The sequence below is a fragment of the Mercenaria mercenaria genome, chromosome 18 (genome assembly GCF_021730395.1).
Source record: "Mercenaria mercenaria strain notata chromosome 18, MADL_Memer_1, whole genome shotgun sequence".
In the NCBI taxonomy this organism is placed as follows: Eukaryota; Metazoa; Mollusca; class Bivalvia; order Venerida; family Veneridae; genus Mercenaria; species Mercenaria mercenaria.
Window position 1 is genome coordinate 3,646,675 of NC_069378.1, and position 18,137 is coordinate 3,664,811.

The 18,137-nt window shown below is 33.7% G+C and overlaps 1 protein-coding gene across 5 annotated transcripts in view; it reads left to right on the top strand.

The window, feature by feature from the left end:
- The window catches only part of LOC123538576 (uncharacterized), a 77,032-nt gene that overhangs the window by 38,311 nt on the left and 20,584 nt on the right, over nucleotides 1–18,137 (top strand). For 3 of the 5 annotated variants that reach the window (XM_045322778.2, XM_045322777.2, XM_045322783.2), the window contains one exon: nucleotides 1,844–2,123. The exons of 1 other annotated variant lie outside the window; for it this stretch is intronic. In XM_045322778.2, coding sequence (XP_045178713.2) covers nucleotides 2,010–2,123 — 114 coding nt within the window. In that variant the 5' untranslated portion in view covers nucleotides 1,844–2,009. Of the gene's footprint in view, nucleotides 1–1,829; nucleotides 2,124–18,137 lie in introns of all 5 variants that reach the window. One more of the 5 variants, XM_053530252.1, reaches the window with a different exon arrangement.

An 18,137-nucleotide genomic window follows, 5' to 3' on the forward strand; every position in this document is an offset into this window, starting at 1 on the left:
CGTCAAACGTTTTAACGGCGCGCTGGAAAAGAAAAAGTTGCGCCCTCGGGATATATATCATCCTCATCTAAACTCCTATGACAAATTACTGTTAGTTATGGATATAAATAACATCATAATTCATAAACTTTTGATATCTAAGAAGCATATATCATTCGCATCTAAACTCCTTTGACAAATTACTGTTATGGATATAAATTACATCCTAATTCATAAACCTTTGATATCTAAGAAGCATATTTTTCTGTTTTCAACAATTATTTCTATACAGTGTTCTATTGAACACCTATAGACTGAGTTGCCAAACATAAACTTCCTTTGAAGATAAAACCAGCAGGTATCCGTGCTTGTTGTTTTTTTAATCAAAGTTGAAAAACGCCATGGAAGATTGGCACATATATCTTCATTATTGGATAACACCTGCTTGATCATTTACCATTTTCCTCCTTGATGAATATTTCTCTAAAATGACGTACATGAAAGTATGTGTATGTGCAAAAAGGGTCATTTTACGGTCTACACGTACTTCGTAATGCATGTTTAAGCTTGTATAGTAAACAAAATATGAGTTTCTCATATTGAGAGCATGACACGTACAATGGGACCTAAACCTTTGATTAAAATGTGGCTACCATATATTTTGTTATGAACATAAATATAATATTTTCTTGTTAAATCCAAATTTTGATAATTGTTTTCTCATGTATTTGTCATAGGTTTGCCTATATGATTAACATAATAGAATGCATTATAAGATGCACTGTTTTGTGACCTTGACTTCATAATTTCATGTGTAATATTGAAAGTACTTAGCTTTTTCTTCTAACTATTCAATTATGTGAAGTCTCTATTTGTACAGCAGCATTATCTGTTCTAACATAAAATTAAGAGCCTTATGGAACTTTAATATTTATTTTGATATGCCTATTTGTGTTGAAACACGCTTATGCTAAAATGACGTCACGTTAACGCGCGATGACGTCAATGTTTTTGTTATATGTTACCTACTGTTTTAGATTAAGGGCATATTAGAATCGAAAAAATGTTTAGCAAAATCGTGTTTTACCTAAATTAATACCCTCAAAATCGGTTTTAAGTCGCAAAAAAATAATTCACTCGGGCTACGCCCCCGTGAAATTATTCCGCATACGTTTAACATATTTTCGTTCATTAATGACGTTAAAAGACGGTTTTTCTATACATTATTACATAACTATATTGCCAAAAATGTAGCATACCCCTGTTTTATTATGTTTATAAACATTTAACAAATACAATATTCTGTACCCTTAATCGTGAATATAAGACTTTTAAGTACAGACTTTTTTAAGACTGTGGATGTTATGTTGTTAATGAAGGATAATGACATAACATGAATAATTAATAAAATGCATTTTTGAATTCAATATAACCTGTACGGAAGACGAAAATATCGGATTGCAGAATCTTTTCCTGTTAGGAAAAATATAGAAAACTGTCATTAGATTGGTACTAAATCATTAAGTACGTTGTTATTGTTGTGCCAGGGTAATGCTATTGGACACGCATTATTCCCTATTTATTGAAGGTAACAGCCGATATTTGGTTCGCTCCGCTAAAGAGTGAGTTGTTTGAAAATAAGCAATACGTAAGATTAAACAGAATACTGGAACACTGTATTGCAAAATACTGACTAGACACAGTTGTCTTAGTCGACATGAATAATCCTAAAATAAAAGACAAACGTATTATACATGGATATTTTATACGCTTTACATTTGGATAATTTCTTTATATTTTTTAAATAGAGTGTGCTAAATGTTTTTTTATTTATTTTATTTTAACTCTAGATCTACCTTTCCAGGTTGATGACAAATGATCAAACTTCGGATGGTAAACTGTACTGTGAATTATACTGACCAAGTCTACTAACGTTAAACGTTAAAATTGCAGTGGATTGACAAGTCTATTTACTTATATAAAACTAAAAACGGGACGCTGATATATTGCTTGTATGCGATAGGGAAAAAATGTCTTGTTCTGGATGTGTGTATATTCCTGCTGTGATTACTTTGGTTTTATTTCGAAGTGGTGCCTGCACAAAAGATTTGGATACGGATGTTTACAAACAGTGTACTCAGACGGTAAGTGCACACATTTCAGCATATGTTTAATGCCCTCCATCTGTCCTCAGTACATAAACTGTTTAACTACATAAATGTTTTGTTATTGAAAATTATAATAACACGCTTTCCCTGCGTTTATAATCTCTAGAGTCTGTTGTTTCTCTACCTTCTGTTAAGAAGCAGAAAATACGATGTACTCTTATGTTCTATCCCTTCTATTAACTTGTAATTGTCGGAAAATGATAGGATCTGACCACATGCGGAAACAGATGCAAAAGATCCCTATGGTGGTGGCTCGTGGCAAGGGATATAACTTGATTACATCTGTGTAAACGCTTTATATGTAAAATATTTCTTAATTTCCTGGTTCAGGAAGTGCGACACTACAATTGATCCCGCTATTCACAATTAAGCATTTTTAAAAAAGGCTAGGTCTGGATACCATAAAACTAAATAAGGTCTTTTATATACTGACGGTGACCTGTAATGCTCATGATCATCGTCAAAGACTGTCGACTAAATAAATGCTTAATAATGTGATTATTTCAAGAGTCTCCTAGTTCACATAGGACTTTAAAGTGTTAGCTATTTCCGAGATTGCAGTTGCTTATTTCGCAAAATTCATTCAATTGACAAATTCTTTAGATTAATTAATTAGATTAATTAACTGCTTTCCGATATTTTGAGAATGTGTAAGAGTTTCTGAAATACAGGATCGTTAATGAGGGGCTTTTCTGTTCTGATTACTCAATGCAGAGTGAAAAGGCATTCACCTAAACTTCTTTTTATCACAATGTAAAATTCTTTTCTGACGAAACATCGAATGCTTTTGTGTTGTTTTTTTCTATTACCAAGTCAGCTCGAGCAACGCCTTTTATACTAAAAATAACGTAAACTGCACATTGTCTTCCATACGTGTAAAGTATTGCTTTTATAGTATACCACACCAAGATGGTTATCCAGTTGCATCATCTGATATTCGAAGGAATCGATGATTTTATGTCTTTTCTTTAATATATGTTCTTTCTATATAATCTGATAAAATCTACTAAATTAAGCTAAAAGACGTAAAAAGTGTAGGGTATTGTATGAGTGTCTTTTTATACTGAACTTACGGTCTGTCTGGCGGTAGGTCGGTCGGTCGGTAGGATAATAACTAGAGAATGTTTGTTTTCTCATAGCCGACGATTGTCTGTGGTTAGTAGATGACCTTTGTTGTTTTGGAAAACAGTTGTCAAAGGTCAAGGTCATAGTGTCCTCAAGACTGAAAACGGTTTTCGGTCAATAACTAAGCACCCTTTGATCTTAACTCTTCAAACTTCTTAGGATGTTTGCTAGTGTTCATTAGATTATCTCTATTGTTTTGGGGACAGTAGGTCTAAGGTCAAATTCACAGTGTCCTTGAGACTAAGATTTCCGCACAGTAACTCAAGAACGTTTTGCACTACAATTATAAAATGCCCAGAAAATGAGTGCCTCCGGTCAGTTTATTACCTTTATTGTTAGGGGTCAGTACGTCAAAGGTAATCTTTACAGTAGCCCTTTAACTCAGTAATGGTGGTTTGGCAGTCTAAAAATCACACACAAAAAGTCAAGGTAGTTGAAGTACACGTTAAATCCCATAAATGAACAAGTGACGTATACTATTTACATTTTTGTATTCCCTGATGACTTGGTAAGGAAACACTCCTAATATCTTAATCGTATTAACAAATTTAGAAGACGATTGAATTTGGACAAGTTGGCCTCTCGAGAAACATTGTGTCTTCCTTTTCTCTTTCAATCGAGTTTCTTTGACATTTTCATTCCAGTACGATTATGTCGCAGAGAATTCAGTTACTGTCATTAAAGCTTTTTTTAAGACTTGTGTACCACATTGATCACTGCTAAAGACGTAATTTAAATGTAAACATGAGTTAAGTATAATTTAAGAAATGTTGTGGCACTTGATTCTATGTACTAATAAAAATCTATTTTCTGTATTTACAGTTCAACTTAATATTGTTTGTATCTTTAGTTCAAAATAAACTTGTCATCACTTATAAAAAAATTATCACGTTTTATATCCGAGTGTAAATTTTTTAATCGAAGTTATTGTACATAGCTGGATATCTTTCTGTTTCCTTCATTTTTTTTTGGCTCATTCACTCCAAAGATTCATATCTTGGAGCATCAAATTGCTGCCATGAAATCCTTTTTTACGACTAGTCTGTCTCCTTGCTTCTTGGTTCAGAAAGTGTTGTAGACATGGACATTTTCGACCAGACAACCGATTAAATATCAACAAAATTAAATGATTTTACATAAAGATCTGCTTGGTACGTATACATTACACGTTTTTTGCGTGAATCTGTTGCGGCTGTCAATAGTATCGTATTTTCTGTTCAAAGCCTGATTTTTGCTGTATGTTCAAGGTGTATACATCTTCCGAAGCAACTGTCAGAATAACTATTCTTCATCTTATATCACGTATTTATCCTATATCGCGAATTTCATTCAAGCTACGGTATAACGCATTTTTTTCTGATGCGTATGGCGCATATGCACCTTCTGCAAATATTCATCACTTTGTTCTTATATACTTAGATTAATGCCAATCTGATTTTCTTACGTTAATCTTTATAATAGAATACATCCATGTTAAGTTAGCGATAGCTTCCTGTCAAAATATTTAAACTGTATAGTTAATTTTCAACTGAAGATCAATTCGTAAAATGCTATAAAATGAAATAAATCTTAATTTATTTGATATATATATGAAAATGTAAAGTGACAAAATATTAAAAAATGCTAATTCAGCTAATGCGGAAAACGAAACTTTTATCTTTCAAGTATAAAGTATTATATAATATACCATCAATACTTTGCAACACTTTACAGACTGACAACGATTGACTTGGCTGACGTTACATAAACTGACAACAAAGGTAATTTCAAGGCTATATCTGTATGTCAATTCAACATAATGATTTAATAAAACTTTATTACATATTAAGCGAATTCTGGCCCATGTACATGTACCAATATAACAGAATCACTCACAAAAGAAATCACAGTGAAAATATATGTGTAAGCATGATGGTAATAAATTTATCAATAGATAGCACAGTTCATACCAAGTATATGTTACATCTGTGAAAGAGGCATGGACAGTAATAGCATTTTGTAACATTATGACAATTATCAAGTGTAACAACCTAACAGAGACTTTTAATAACATTTACAAATAGTTGCTACATTGAATTCAAACGCAAGCTTCGTTTTTCAAACGCCTTGTATACATAAGTTGACAGTTTTCTTATATCAATAACATTTTTAGTATTGATCAGGTCCATAAATTTGATATAATTAGGATGAAACCAATAATATTTTCTAATGTACTGATGCCTTAAATCAGTATATAGAGAGCATTCGATAATAAAAAAACATATTCAATTAGAGTAAGCAGAAACACACAAAAAACTATCGGACTTGCAGTTTGAAGTAGTTTTTGAACTAAACACAGCACAGTCGATCTGATATCGGCTTTCAGAAACATTATTGAAAACAGAAAACAACAGAGAAAAAACATGAATTGTCTTGTATGTAGACTTAAACAAAGTATTTGACAGAATATTATGAAGTAATCTGGAAACTGTTTTTCCCAAATAGCTGTACCCTTTAACTAACCTCGGTCACTGTATGTTTAATCGCTGACATACTAAAGCGTGTTTTACAGTACAATTCTAGAAATAAGTTCATTTAAGAACCAATAATTAAAAAATTCTATATAGCGTTAGTATAAAATAGATTTTATGAACATTAATAACGAGTTTGTAAAGAAACATGCGGGTAAATGCCTACAGCATGGAAATAAGCCAGTTTTCTTGTATTCCATTTCATGTTGCTACGACGATATCGACGTATGCATAATGTTTCAAGTTGTGATTGATGTATCTGAATCTTGAATCTTGAGTCCTTTGACCATAACAATGTATGTTTATTGACTGATAAAAAAAACTGCCGCTATTAAGTAACAGCTTTACCAGCAATTTTACAGATGTATTTTTCTTCAGGACGTTTGCAGATTTCATTTTCAACAAAATGTGATTATTCTACTTTTAAAATAAAAAGTAAAAATGTAATCCCTAAAATTACCTAACGTATTTGGAGCCACACGCCGCAAACAGGACGCCCATCCTTTCAGATTAGTATGAAAAAAAGTACGCGGTATTATTCCGCTTATACCTTGTGTTCTTTTAATTTGTAAGCATCGTAAAAGCCTGTCTGGACACGGCGATAAAAGAACATCGAAATAATTCCTGATAGAAATACTCATGGTTTTACATTACTATGATTAAATAGTACATGTACAAGACAGATCCCAAGGAGATTGTTGAAACTATATCTACGTTTTATGCAAACATGACTCTGCAAATATTACTTTAAGTGTGTATTAGGACTAATTGGAGGAGATATATTTCCTGGTATCAGATATGAAATGCGATATGCTAGAACTGTCGAACTACAAACAGATATCGGCATTTACTACTTTATAATATGTAATTCTATCAACAGTATCGTATGGAACGCCGGGGCTGACGAGGTATCGTCTTTAATTAGAATGGTATCTTCTCAAGATCTTGTTATGTTTATGTCTTGTTAATATCTGTATTATTACGTTGGCTTGCAATGCTGTCTTAAGTGCGCAATATTTTGTCAGAGTGACGATTATTTTGTTAAACGACTTTTCTATTTTCTCAAAGTAACATGCTATCATGTCCAGTGAACATACCATCTTCTCAGAGTGACGTACTATTTTGTCAACGACCATCCTATTTTCTCAAAGTAACATGCTACCTTCCAAGAAATCTACCCTTACCTTTTATCTTTTGTGAAAGTGACGTACTATTTTGTTAAACATCCATACTATTTTCTCAAAGTAACATTAAAGCATAGAGAAAATAGGATGGTCGTTTACCAATATAATACGTCACTCTGACAAGATAGTATATGTATTGGCCATGACAGCATAGGATTGTCGTTTAACAAAATAGTATGTCACTTTGAGAAGATAGTATGTCCACTGGAAATGATAGCATGTTGCTTTAATAAAGTAGGATGGTCGTTTAACAAAATAATATGTCACTCTGACAAAACAGTACATACGTTACACATGATAGCAAGTCAACATGATAATACAGTTATTAACAGGACATAACAGGTTCTTGAGAAGATTCTACTACCTCGCATTCATCATACGACAGCTCTGGCGTTCATAGTATCATACTTCTCACAATACTTTGAAGTGTGGTTGCATTTACTTAATTAACGTAACTCACTTCACTACTTTAGATAAATCAACTGAACAGTTGTCGTATTTTAACGATATGAAACAAGTTTCTTAAACATTTATATGCGTTGTTTTTATGATCTATCACTTAAAAATGATAATCCAGTTGCGCATCAGGGGCCCACGTGGCCGAGAGGTAAAGGTCGTAGACCTACAATCACTTGTTCCCCTAGCAATGTGGGTTCGAACCTCGCGTGATGTGTAGAATTCTTCCTGTGAAGAAGGTATCCAGTTTGCATACAGAATCTCGTTCATTCTACAGAGGTCCCCGCCTATATCTGAAGAAAGTGCCTGGAGGCATCCCTGGTCTTTCTCCGCCACCAAAAGCATAAGACCTAAGTTGTGTCGGTGTGACTCAAGATTAAGAAAAAACACAATCTATGTTTTCTTATGCACGTAAATATTCCTAGTAGTAATATCAATCTTATCTAGATTGGAATTGTTCCCTACAATATATCACACACATGCAGAGATCCTGCCAGACCAATTCAGAACTAAGTGTTTCGTATTCACGCATATGCTTATTTGATTTTTCAAAATATGGAAATATCTTGCAGCTGATAGATTTGTTTCTGCCAAGCTGAAATAATATTTTAGTAAATGCACTGATCATGTAAATTTTCTTTTTGATAAATAGGATAAAATGATTAAACTATTTAGAAAAGCATATGTCCACTATTTTGATAAACGTATTTCATTTGAAACATTATCAGTAAGTATGTCGTTGACAGATTCTTAATGCTTGACAGTGTTGTTTGTGTTCCATGCATTCAGTTTAAAGCTTTTTTTTCGCCGCAAGAGGGTGTTTATTGCCGATCTGCCTTGTTCCATTTCAATACAAAGCTATATTACATCTTGTAAATTTCCAAGTTCATGGAGTATATGTGGACGGGCTAAAATATATTAGAAGAGAATGTCTATTTATCTTATTAACAAAACAAGATAGAGACCTTTCGTGAATGAATAACAATACAATACAATACAATACAATACAATATTTTTTATTTAAGTCTCACTTTTCATGACATTACATATACATCCATTGTCATAAAATATTCATGAAAACCTTTCTAAAAGAAATATGAGAGACTATTTATTTTAAAACATACATGGATAAAAATTAAAACATAAAACATTTATGTATTAATTAAATGGCTCTGTAAGATTAGTATTCAAGGTTATACTTTCCTAGAACCTGACTGATGATCATATCATATAAAATGCTTAAATGGTTTTATATGACCTACACAAAAATAATCAACTATCAGTATCTGAATACTTCTTACTCTACTTGTAACATCTATCAACCCTTAATATGACCAAAAATTTATTTGATAAATACCCAGTTAACCTTGTATAGTACACGACATTTGTTCTGTCTATACAGTAATTATTTTAATAGAGGAGGATTATTCTCTATGCATGCTTCATAATTTACAGCTAGATAAGGTCGCAGTGCTCTAAACCCAGCAGAATGTAAATGAAAAACCAATACATGTATAAACAGTAGTCTTTTGACTACAATGACCTAGACCTAAGACAGCAACAACAAAGAGAAATTTCCTCTGACATAATTAATTAAATTCAGATTTTTCAGAAAACAACATTGAGCCAATCTTCATTCTATAAAGTGTTTAACTCACTAAGGAAATTTAAAATTTCCATTATAAAAAGATAAAAGGTAGTAACTATTATCTACAAAGACTTGTTAAAAGTTGAAATTTACATTTTAAAAGCCATCTCCAGTAAAAAGTGTGTATTTAAACGATGTACATTGATCTATGAATATAAAAAACATCTTCTCCTTAAGAGAATATCATAGCAGATTTTGGCAGAAAATTTTATCACTTCTACAGTATTGGAAACCAGGATCATAGACAGTTTATCCCTGTTATCTAATGAGTTAAAAGTAGGTATGTAACTAGAAATATGCTGAAACAAATTGTATCTCAAGTCATCATACAGTGGGCAGACAGTTAAAACATGTTCCTCACTTTCAATTACATTATTATTACACATTGAACATGTTCTTTGTTCTAGGGGAATACCCTCAAACCGACCAGTTTCAAGGCGTAAGGGGGCAACCCCACATCTGAACTTGGCATAAGCACTTCTATGGTGGCCAGGCAAAATACACTTAATATAAGCCTCTGTCTTATAATCTTGCTTAAACAAACGGTATGTCCTCAATTTATTCCTTCCATTCCCTCTTACAGCATTCTCAGCATTTAAATTACATTTCCAGTTGTCTATAAGTTTCTCATTCTGTTTCTCTAATACTTTATCTTTTATTCCCACTTTATCAATATTTGAAATGTCAATCGCATCAAAGATGTTTCCAACACCCGCTTCCATAAATAATTTTCTTAATCTAAAAGACCAATTTTTGCATGAGGTATTGATTTGTGACACTGACCATTGGTAGATTTTATAATTCAATCTACTGCTGGACATAGATCTAATACGATACCATTGACTGAGAACTGATGATAACTGTTTAATATATACATCTACCCAACCAATATCCCCATTTACCGCCACATTTGGGGTGTATTTACCAACCCCCATGAAAAATCTTGCTGCTCTGTTCTGAATTGCTGATATACAAGAAAACTGTCTATCACCCCAAATGGCTGCTCCATAACTGATAGTACTCCATACCGTAGCCTCATACAATTTTGAATAAGTCGAGAAAGGAAGACCACCAAAAAATTTGTACTTTGAGATTAAAAGTCCTAAAGCACGATTTGCTGATTTAGCAACATGTTTCGCCATAACATTAAAATCTAAATGCTCAGATAAATATAAACCCAAGTAAACATAATGATTTTCAACTTCTAAAACTTCATCTCCACATTTAAAATTCCTCATTGTACAAGGTATCGATGGTGGTCTAAAATGTACAATTTTTGACTTATCTGGATTAACTTTCATACTATTTTCATCACACCATTTTTGGAGTACGTCTAACATAAGTTGTAACTTATCTTCACAATCACTTATCAGTACTATGTCATCAGCATAGAGGAGGATAGACACATTCTGACCATCAATATTGATACCAAGGTCAAGATTCTTAACTGTTGAGATCAAATCATTAATGTAAAGATTAAAAAGCATCGGTGAGAGACTACATCCTTGCTTAAGGCCACACTTTACAGAGAACCAGTCTGTCTTTAAGCCATTTAACCTAACACAACATTTTACATTCTGATAGATGGCAAGTAGTGCTTTAAACATATTACCATTTACACCCATATCTTTGATCTTTGTAAATAATTTATTACGGTTGATCGTATCGTATGCCTTTTTAAAGTCTATGAATGCGGTAAATGTAGACTGTCTTTTTAATTTACGCGACTCTAAAATTAAAGAAAACGAGGACAGGTGATCAACTGTACTTCTACCTGCCCTAAACCCATTTTGTTCATCATGTAAAATGTTATTTTCATCTTCCCACGCTGACAAACGCCTATTGAGAATATTACAGTAAATCTTATAAACCACTGAGGTAAGGGTTATCCCTCTATAACTTAAGGGGTCCCTTCTATCTGCTGTGGAAGATTTAGGGATAGGATTAATAATGCCATATGACCAACTCTCAGGGATAAGACCCAGCATGAAACACTTATTAAACAAAGCTTGCAATGTTAGTACTAACGATGAATGTTTCAAAACTTCTGCTGGCAACTCATCAAACCCCACTGCCTTTTTGTTTTTCATAGCATTTGTAGTGAAAATAATTTCCTCAACTGATATAGTTGCACTTAAAAGGACATCATTTCCATTTTCATCAGGCAGAATATCAAAATTATCAACATCTGAGGAAGTTACAGAATTTAAAAGCCCCTCAAAACTAGATTTCCATTTTCCAAGCACATCACTTTTCTGGCTTGAAAAAGAACCATCCTCATTTTTAACCTCAAATGGAATATTTTTACCCCTTTCCTGACCTACACCTATTTTACCTATCTTCCTCCAAAACTCACTTTGATTTGACCCTGCCAGATTTTCTATTTCCTTTTGCTTATCAAACCAATATCTCCGTTTACTTTTCTGTACACATTTATCAAAAGCTTTTCTTTGGGCCTTGAATTCTATACGCAGTTTCTGTCGGGTAGAACCATCTGAATTCAACATACGTTTCTCAGCCTTGCAGGAGTTGTTCCAAAGCTCAGTCAGTTCATCATTCCACCAAGGCTTTTTGATTTTACGTTTTTTATTATTATCTGATACACTTACATTCACCGTTTTATGTGCTAATTTACTTCTCATCTCAGTCTTAACACAGTCACAGAACTGGTCATATACATCATTAAGGTCCCTTTGGTTCGATTCTTCCATCTCCAGTTTAGAGATGAAATTTTGTAACACTGTGTAATTACTATTCATAAAATCTACAGGAATATTCTTCCTAATAACTGAACGTTTAAATCATTACAGGCCACTAATTGGTGATAATTATGGTTTCATCAAAATTCATGTCTGTTAATTAACGTGGTATTTTCATGCACGTCGTAGAATGACTTTTGGTGCCCCATTGCTTAATTCTACCTTGATATGTAGCCAGCGCACGAGAAAACTTCTATTTTTTAAAAACATATTTGCTTGTGTTCACAAGGACATAAAAGATATGGTAAGATCTCATTATGTGGCATCTCATTATGTTGAAACAAACCCTCCTTTAATGTTTAGATATTTATCATATTGGCTATTGAATATATTTATGTGAAAATCTAGCATTACATTGGAAAAATTTCTTTTGATAACCCTATGACACCTGCAAATTTTTTAGGTAGTCGTATGCCTTTGACAACACAGAATGTCAGACGACATTCAGCTTTTCCTGGAAGAAAAGAAAATGAAAGCATACATGCTTGTCGCAGTTATATTGTTGTGTATTCAGCGTCCGAGCGTTTGGGTATCCGATCTAAAAGTATGCGCAAGGATCTACTTTTTATTTTATATTTTATTTCATTAACTGTTTTTGTGTTTGTGTGTGTGTGTGTGTGTGTTTCCTTTTTTATTCTTTCTTTTTGTTTCTTATGGAGAGTCAATTTTAGCACTTTAAGAAAGTTGGATTTGAAAACATCTCGAGTTGAGCACTACATGTCAGCTTTCTATCTATGAAAAATATTCGCACGCGGAAAAAAACAGAGCCTGTTATAATGGCCGTATGGGAACCCGGGGTCTTCGTCAAACATGAAAAAGCCGGACAGTCGCTATATCAACTATTATTCTGTCGCTCTCAATGAGAAAATCCGATGACTATTGAATTTAGTCTCCGCGATAAAATGTGTCTTCAGCTGTAACTTGTCCGTTTTCCATTACCCATTAATTCCCACATAATTATGTCTGTGAGCATCAAATTGCTGACAAGAAAGCTTTTTTATCACCGGTCTTTTTAATTGATCCTTGGTATAGGCCTTAGATAGATATAAACAGTTTCGACCAGACAAGCCGTACGTCATGACTGAAGACAGTAAAGTCCATTTATCATCAATAAAATCAAAAGGCTTCACATAAATATTGTATAATGTTGCAGCACTCAATATTACGCACTTGTCAGAATTTTTGTCATTCTTTTCACAAACTAATTCAATAATTGAGCCGCGCCATGAGAAAACCAACTTAGTGCATTTGCGACCAACATTGATCCACCAGCCTGCACATCCGCGCAGTCTGGTCAGGATACATGCTGTTCGCTTTCAAAGCCTATTGCAATTAGAGAAACCGTTAGCGAACTGCATGGATCCTGACCAGACTGAGCGGATGTGCAGGCTGGTCTGGATCCATACTGGTCGCAAATGCACTTTGTTGGTTTTCTCATGGCGCGGCTTAATTCAATATTGTCTGTATCTGCAGAGATATCGTGCAGGTGTTGTAACTTTTTTTTCAGTTTTTAAACAGAATTTATTTCCTCTACAAGATTAGATAGTATATGTTTACCTGACAAGCTTCACGCATATATGTTTCGGTATTTTTAAAAAGTATTCGATTTCCCTAACAATCTTCGTGCATATATATATTTAGTTATTTCTGAGATAGTGTAAGCTGCTTTTTTTCTGACAAGCTTTGTGCATATATATTTTGAAAATTCTTAGTCCAACATCAAATGTTTAGGTGTATTTTGACTATCTCTACTCGGTACAGACTTTTTGTGGACTTAGAACGATTTTGTGTGTCTGTCTGTCTGTGTGTGGATGATCGTTTCTGTAAAATAACTTTAGCTTGGGTCATGGTATTGAAACGGAGCTTGTTTTATAATTAGCTGAAATGTTTGAGTCATTCAGGCGATGTGTCAACAAATGATGGCCTCGACATTGTCGCCCTTTAAGCCTTATTAAGCGTATGATTTCCTTTGCAAGTTTCATGCTTGTACCTTATTTCTAAAAAAAACATAAATCACACTGCGCTAACGATTTATTATCAAATCTTCATATTACAGTTTCAATATTTATCATAAATACAATTATAATATTAATTTCTTTACAAAAAGTTTTAACCCTTACATACTTCTCGTGATACAATATAATGTACATTTATCATATAATAAATGCAATAAAGAAGTAACTTCGTAAACATATCTTTACAGTATATCCTACGTGAAGTTTATCCAACAAGATCATTCGTAACTGTAAACAATTTTATACAAAGCAACGAGACCCAGGTGCATATAAGAGGGTACTATCTTCAGAAAAATTGACAATTATGTTTGATCTAAGACTTCTTTACAGCTGCAATTATACGAGCAATATAGAAGCTTTGAAGTTCATTTTATTGTTTCCTTGGAAACATTGAAGGTAGCAATATACAACAGAAATGCAAATTGTTTCTCTAATTTAAAAAACAACCACAGGCTTGAGGTTTTTTTATCAGAAAGTTTAAAGGTAAATCTGCTTATATTAGAAGAAATTTGCATCAACTATTTGGCAAGCTTGATACCAAATTCCAGTTTAAAGGCGATTTGCGAGGATGTTTCGAATTAACTTGATTAACACATGATCAGTTACATCAATTATGCAAAAAAAAAAGAAAAGAAAAAAACACTGTATATAATAATTAAACTAAAGTTTTACCGTAAGTATAATGCATCATGATATCTATCTAAACATTCTTTTTGACAAGTTATTGTAATGAACGATGTGATGTCTAAAACTGTGAAATTCTTCTACTGTTCATGCTGGCGTTGTAGAGTCAGGCTAGATCTCACTACACCATTAACGGACGTCCAACGTATAACAAAATTTTCAATCCGCTCGTGTCTGTTCGCACGCGTTTCTTTTCCGTTTCTCATGCGGTGGCTGCGCTCCTTGTCCGGCGACGTTCGTTCCATCCGGTGGTAGGTTTTGAGCATCTTCAAAATTTAGAAAGTACACCACCGGAAAAAGTTGTCCGTTAGATGCACGGTAGCAATGCGCTGATATGCGTTTTGTTCGTTACTCATGCGTTCTCTATGCGTTTTGTTCGTTACTCGTGCGTTCCCTATTCTGTACTTGTCCAGTTGGCATCCGTTCTTGTCCGGTGGACCTGATTCACGGCCGGACTACTACCGGACGTATGTTCAACAGACGATAAATGACAAGAACGTTTTGTCAGTTTCTCATGCGTTGTGCTTATGTTTTACGCGGTACACATCCGTAACTAGTACGGTAATATCCGTTAATTGAACGTTGACCGTCCTATATATGTGCGTTAATCTTGCGGTCATTGTGCGTTTTATGCGCCCCATACACCGAGTGCGAGAGCATCGAGCAGCAGCGGGGGATGCCTTTTGTCACCGAATAACTTACTGCCGCAATATGTCTGTACGTTTGGCGTCCGTTAACGCTATACGGTATAGTGTGACTGACACATTAGGAGATATCAAGGCGAGCAGATTAATATTATACAGTTATTGTCTTATGTTGAGGTCAGTATGTGTTTCTACGGACCTGTAAAACTGAAATTGACCGAGGACGCAGTCCCAGACCGAAACATAAGTCTATAATTGTTATAATACATGCCCTTCTCAAATGCATTCATTTGACTGGCCCATATTTCATGCATATAAGAAAAAGTGATATCACAAGAGTCATTATCACTTTTGCAGGTCAATATCGCTTTTTGCGGACCCACGCGTGCACTCATTTCGACCAATCAAATGAGCGCATTTGAGAAGGGTATATAATATTTATAAATAGTTAGTAACTAGCTTAAGGTAGTTCTGCACGTTTGAAAAACCGGAAGTGATGGCGTAACGTCATTTATCCGGAAAACGTAGAATAAAGCCTGGGTTCGGCGTACGGAAATGAAAATCAACTTAATATATATAAATCAAAAACTGTGCGTAAAATTATTACAATGGCACTTTTGCTATATTTCTAAAGTCAACATATGATATTAAAACATATGGTATGTTAAAATATTAAAAATGATGTCTTAAAATCAACGTGAAATGTCCGGTTCTCTTTAATCATGGTCAAATATCTCAAAAAGAAGCTCACGGACCTATACGTTTTATTTCACCAAAAAATTTGCCGTATGTATATTTACAACTGTGAGAAGTATCATCAAAATCTACATTGTACAAAAAAAATCTATTCGCGAAAATGTTATAAAAGTTTTGATTTTCCCATAGACTCCCATTATGAAATATTGCGTTAGGTCCACATTTTTCAAATCAGTCTAGCACAAAATCAAGAAAACGACTATATCTTTTTTATTTGCTGAATTTTCTATGTATATTCTGAAGTTTTGAAAAATTGGAGTTTAATCAAATTCTACATTGTAGAAAAAGTTTCGATCCAAACGTGCAGAACTACCTTAAAATTGATAGATTTAGGAAACTGTAATTGAGAATAATTCAACATTTTAGTTTGTCGGGGCGACGTTCGGTGGAGTGCCATAACGACGTTTGTCGTCGTGTCGCTGCGACATAACGAAATAACACCATATCGAGGCCAATTACAGTAGCCTTTTATTATATCTTATACAATCTTCCAGTATAAAGAACTGTTGCTTTCTTAACGTTTACTCACATTATGCAGGGATTCTACATTTAATCTAATTGATTACAAAAATCAATTAACGATATTAACTTATCTTTTAAAATGCCACTCTCTCGTAATACCTGCATTCCATTCAAACGGCAACACCACACAAATATGCTTTTCTTGTGTACTTCATAAACTATTGAACTCCATTGTTTATACGAGCAGGACACCTGGTACCTGTAAACAAAGATTCTTAATGTTGTTATACGCTTAACTGTGAATTTCATATACTTGTCATATTGTCAAGTAGTTTGTCATCGAATTCATAGTATTTAAAGGATTGGCTCATTTGCTTTTGTTTTTGTTTTTCAATAATTTACCTGCGAATATAATACATTTTCAGTGTCTACTGCTGCCGGTATCGGTTTTCTGGAAAATTAAAGCTTCGTAATATACAACATAAAAGCGTTATTATATTAAAATGAGTAATTCGAGAATCATATGTGCGTTAATGTTTTGATTTTTTTTTAAGTAAGTGAAGATATAATTAGGAAGACCAACAGCGTTAACTTGGCTCAACTTCTTATAAACCCAACTTTGTACACAATAGTAAAACTATAAGCCAACATCCTATAATAGTGTGCAACCTACTTTTTGACCAATCAGAGCGAGTTATTTTTCAAAAAATGTGGTTTCTTATTCCCTATGACCAATGTGACTGTAGCAATAATTTTCGAAGAACAGCTCTACACACTGAAGAGCGTCGACTAAATGCGCATGCGTACCATTGACCGCCCCTTCATCGTATTTCAAATGTTAGTCAAAGGTAGGCGGAGAATCCGACACGACTGACTGCAATTCTGATTGGTCAAACGTAGATTTCACACTATGTTTCGCTACGCTCCGTTTCCCTCCCTATCGGTTTCTTTTTCACGAAGAATTCACTTCATAAACTCTATCTATAACATATAATTTATGCAAACCCATGAGAATTACAACAGACTGTACATTGTCAAGTTATCTAACATTTCATTTCAATGAAAGTATATTGTAGTACATTTAGAAATCAAATTTGGTATGTTACTTTAATCATTCGGCGGCAACACTATATAATACTGTGAGGCTCCAGCTAGATCACTCTTGCAAATTAAGTTATATAATATTCACGACTTAACAATACTTCTGGCTTTTCTGTATACCAATCTATCATGGGTTGGTTGTGATACTATCCAATTTAATTGTACTGATTTCGTGCCAAGGAACACGTAATGTTTGCATTTCTGTCAAAAGTGTAAGATAATAATCTAAGTATAACTTTTTCCTTGCTAATCATTTAGAATAATTTCAAAGGGAAATTTACTGCCAGGTATCAGGCAGAAGGCGTAGATGAGGAAACACTTCAAAATATTTTTGTATTTACTTGACTCAGTCAGACCGAGCCTGCAACATTTTCGTTTTGTCTTGTTGAGTTATCTGTGGAGTTTCCACTTTTTCTATTTTTAAAAAAATACTCTGCTTCCTAATATCACAAAGATAAGACATTTTTACAGGAGAACAAGGAAGTCAGAATTGTTAAATGATTACTTACTATCACAAACTGCCGGAAATATATTGTCAACAACATTCGTGTCGGTTGGTCAGTTTGATAAATACAAGGACTGTTATAGCTATATACCTTGATTCTACATTTAAGCACAGACACTTGGATTTAGGATCCTCCCCCCC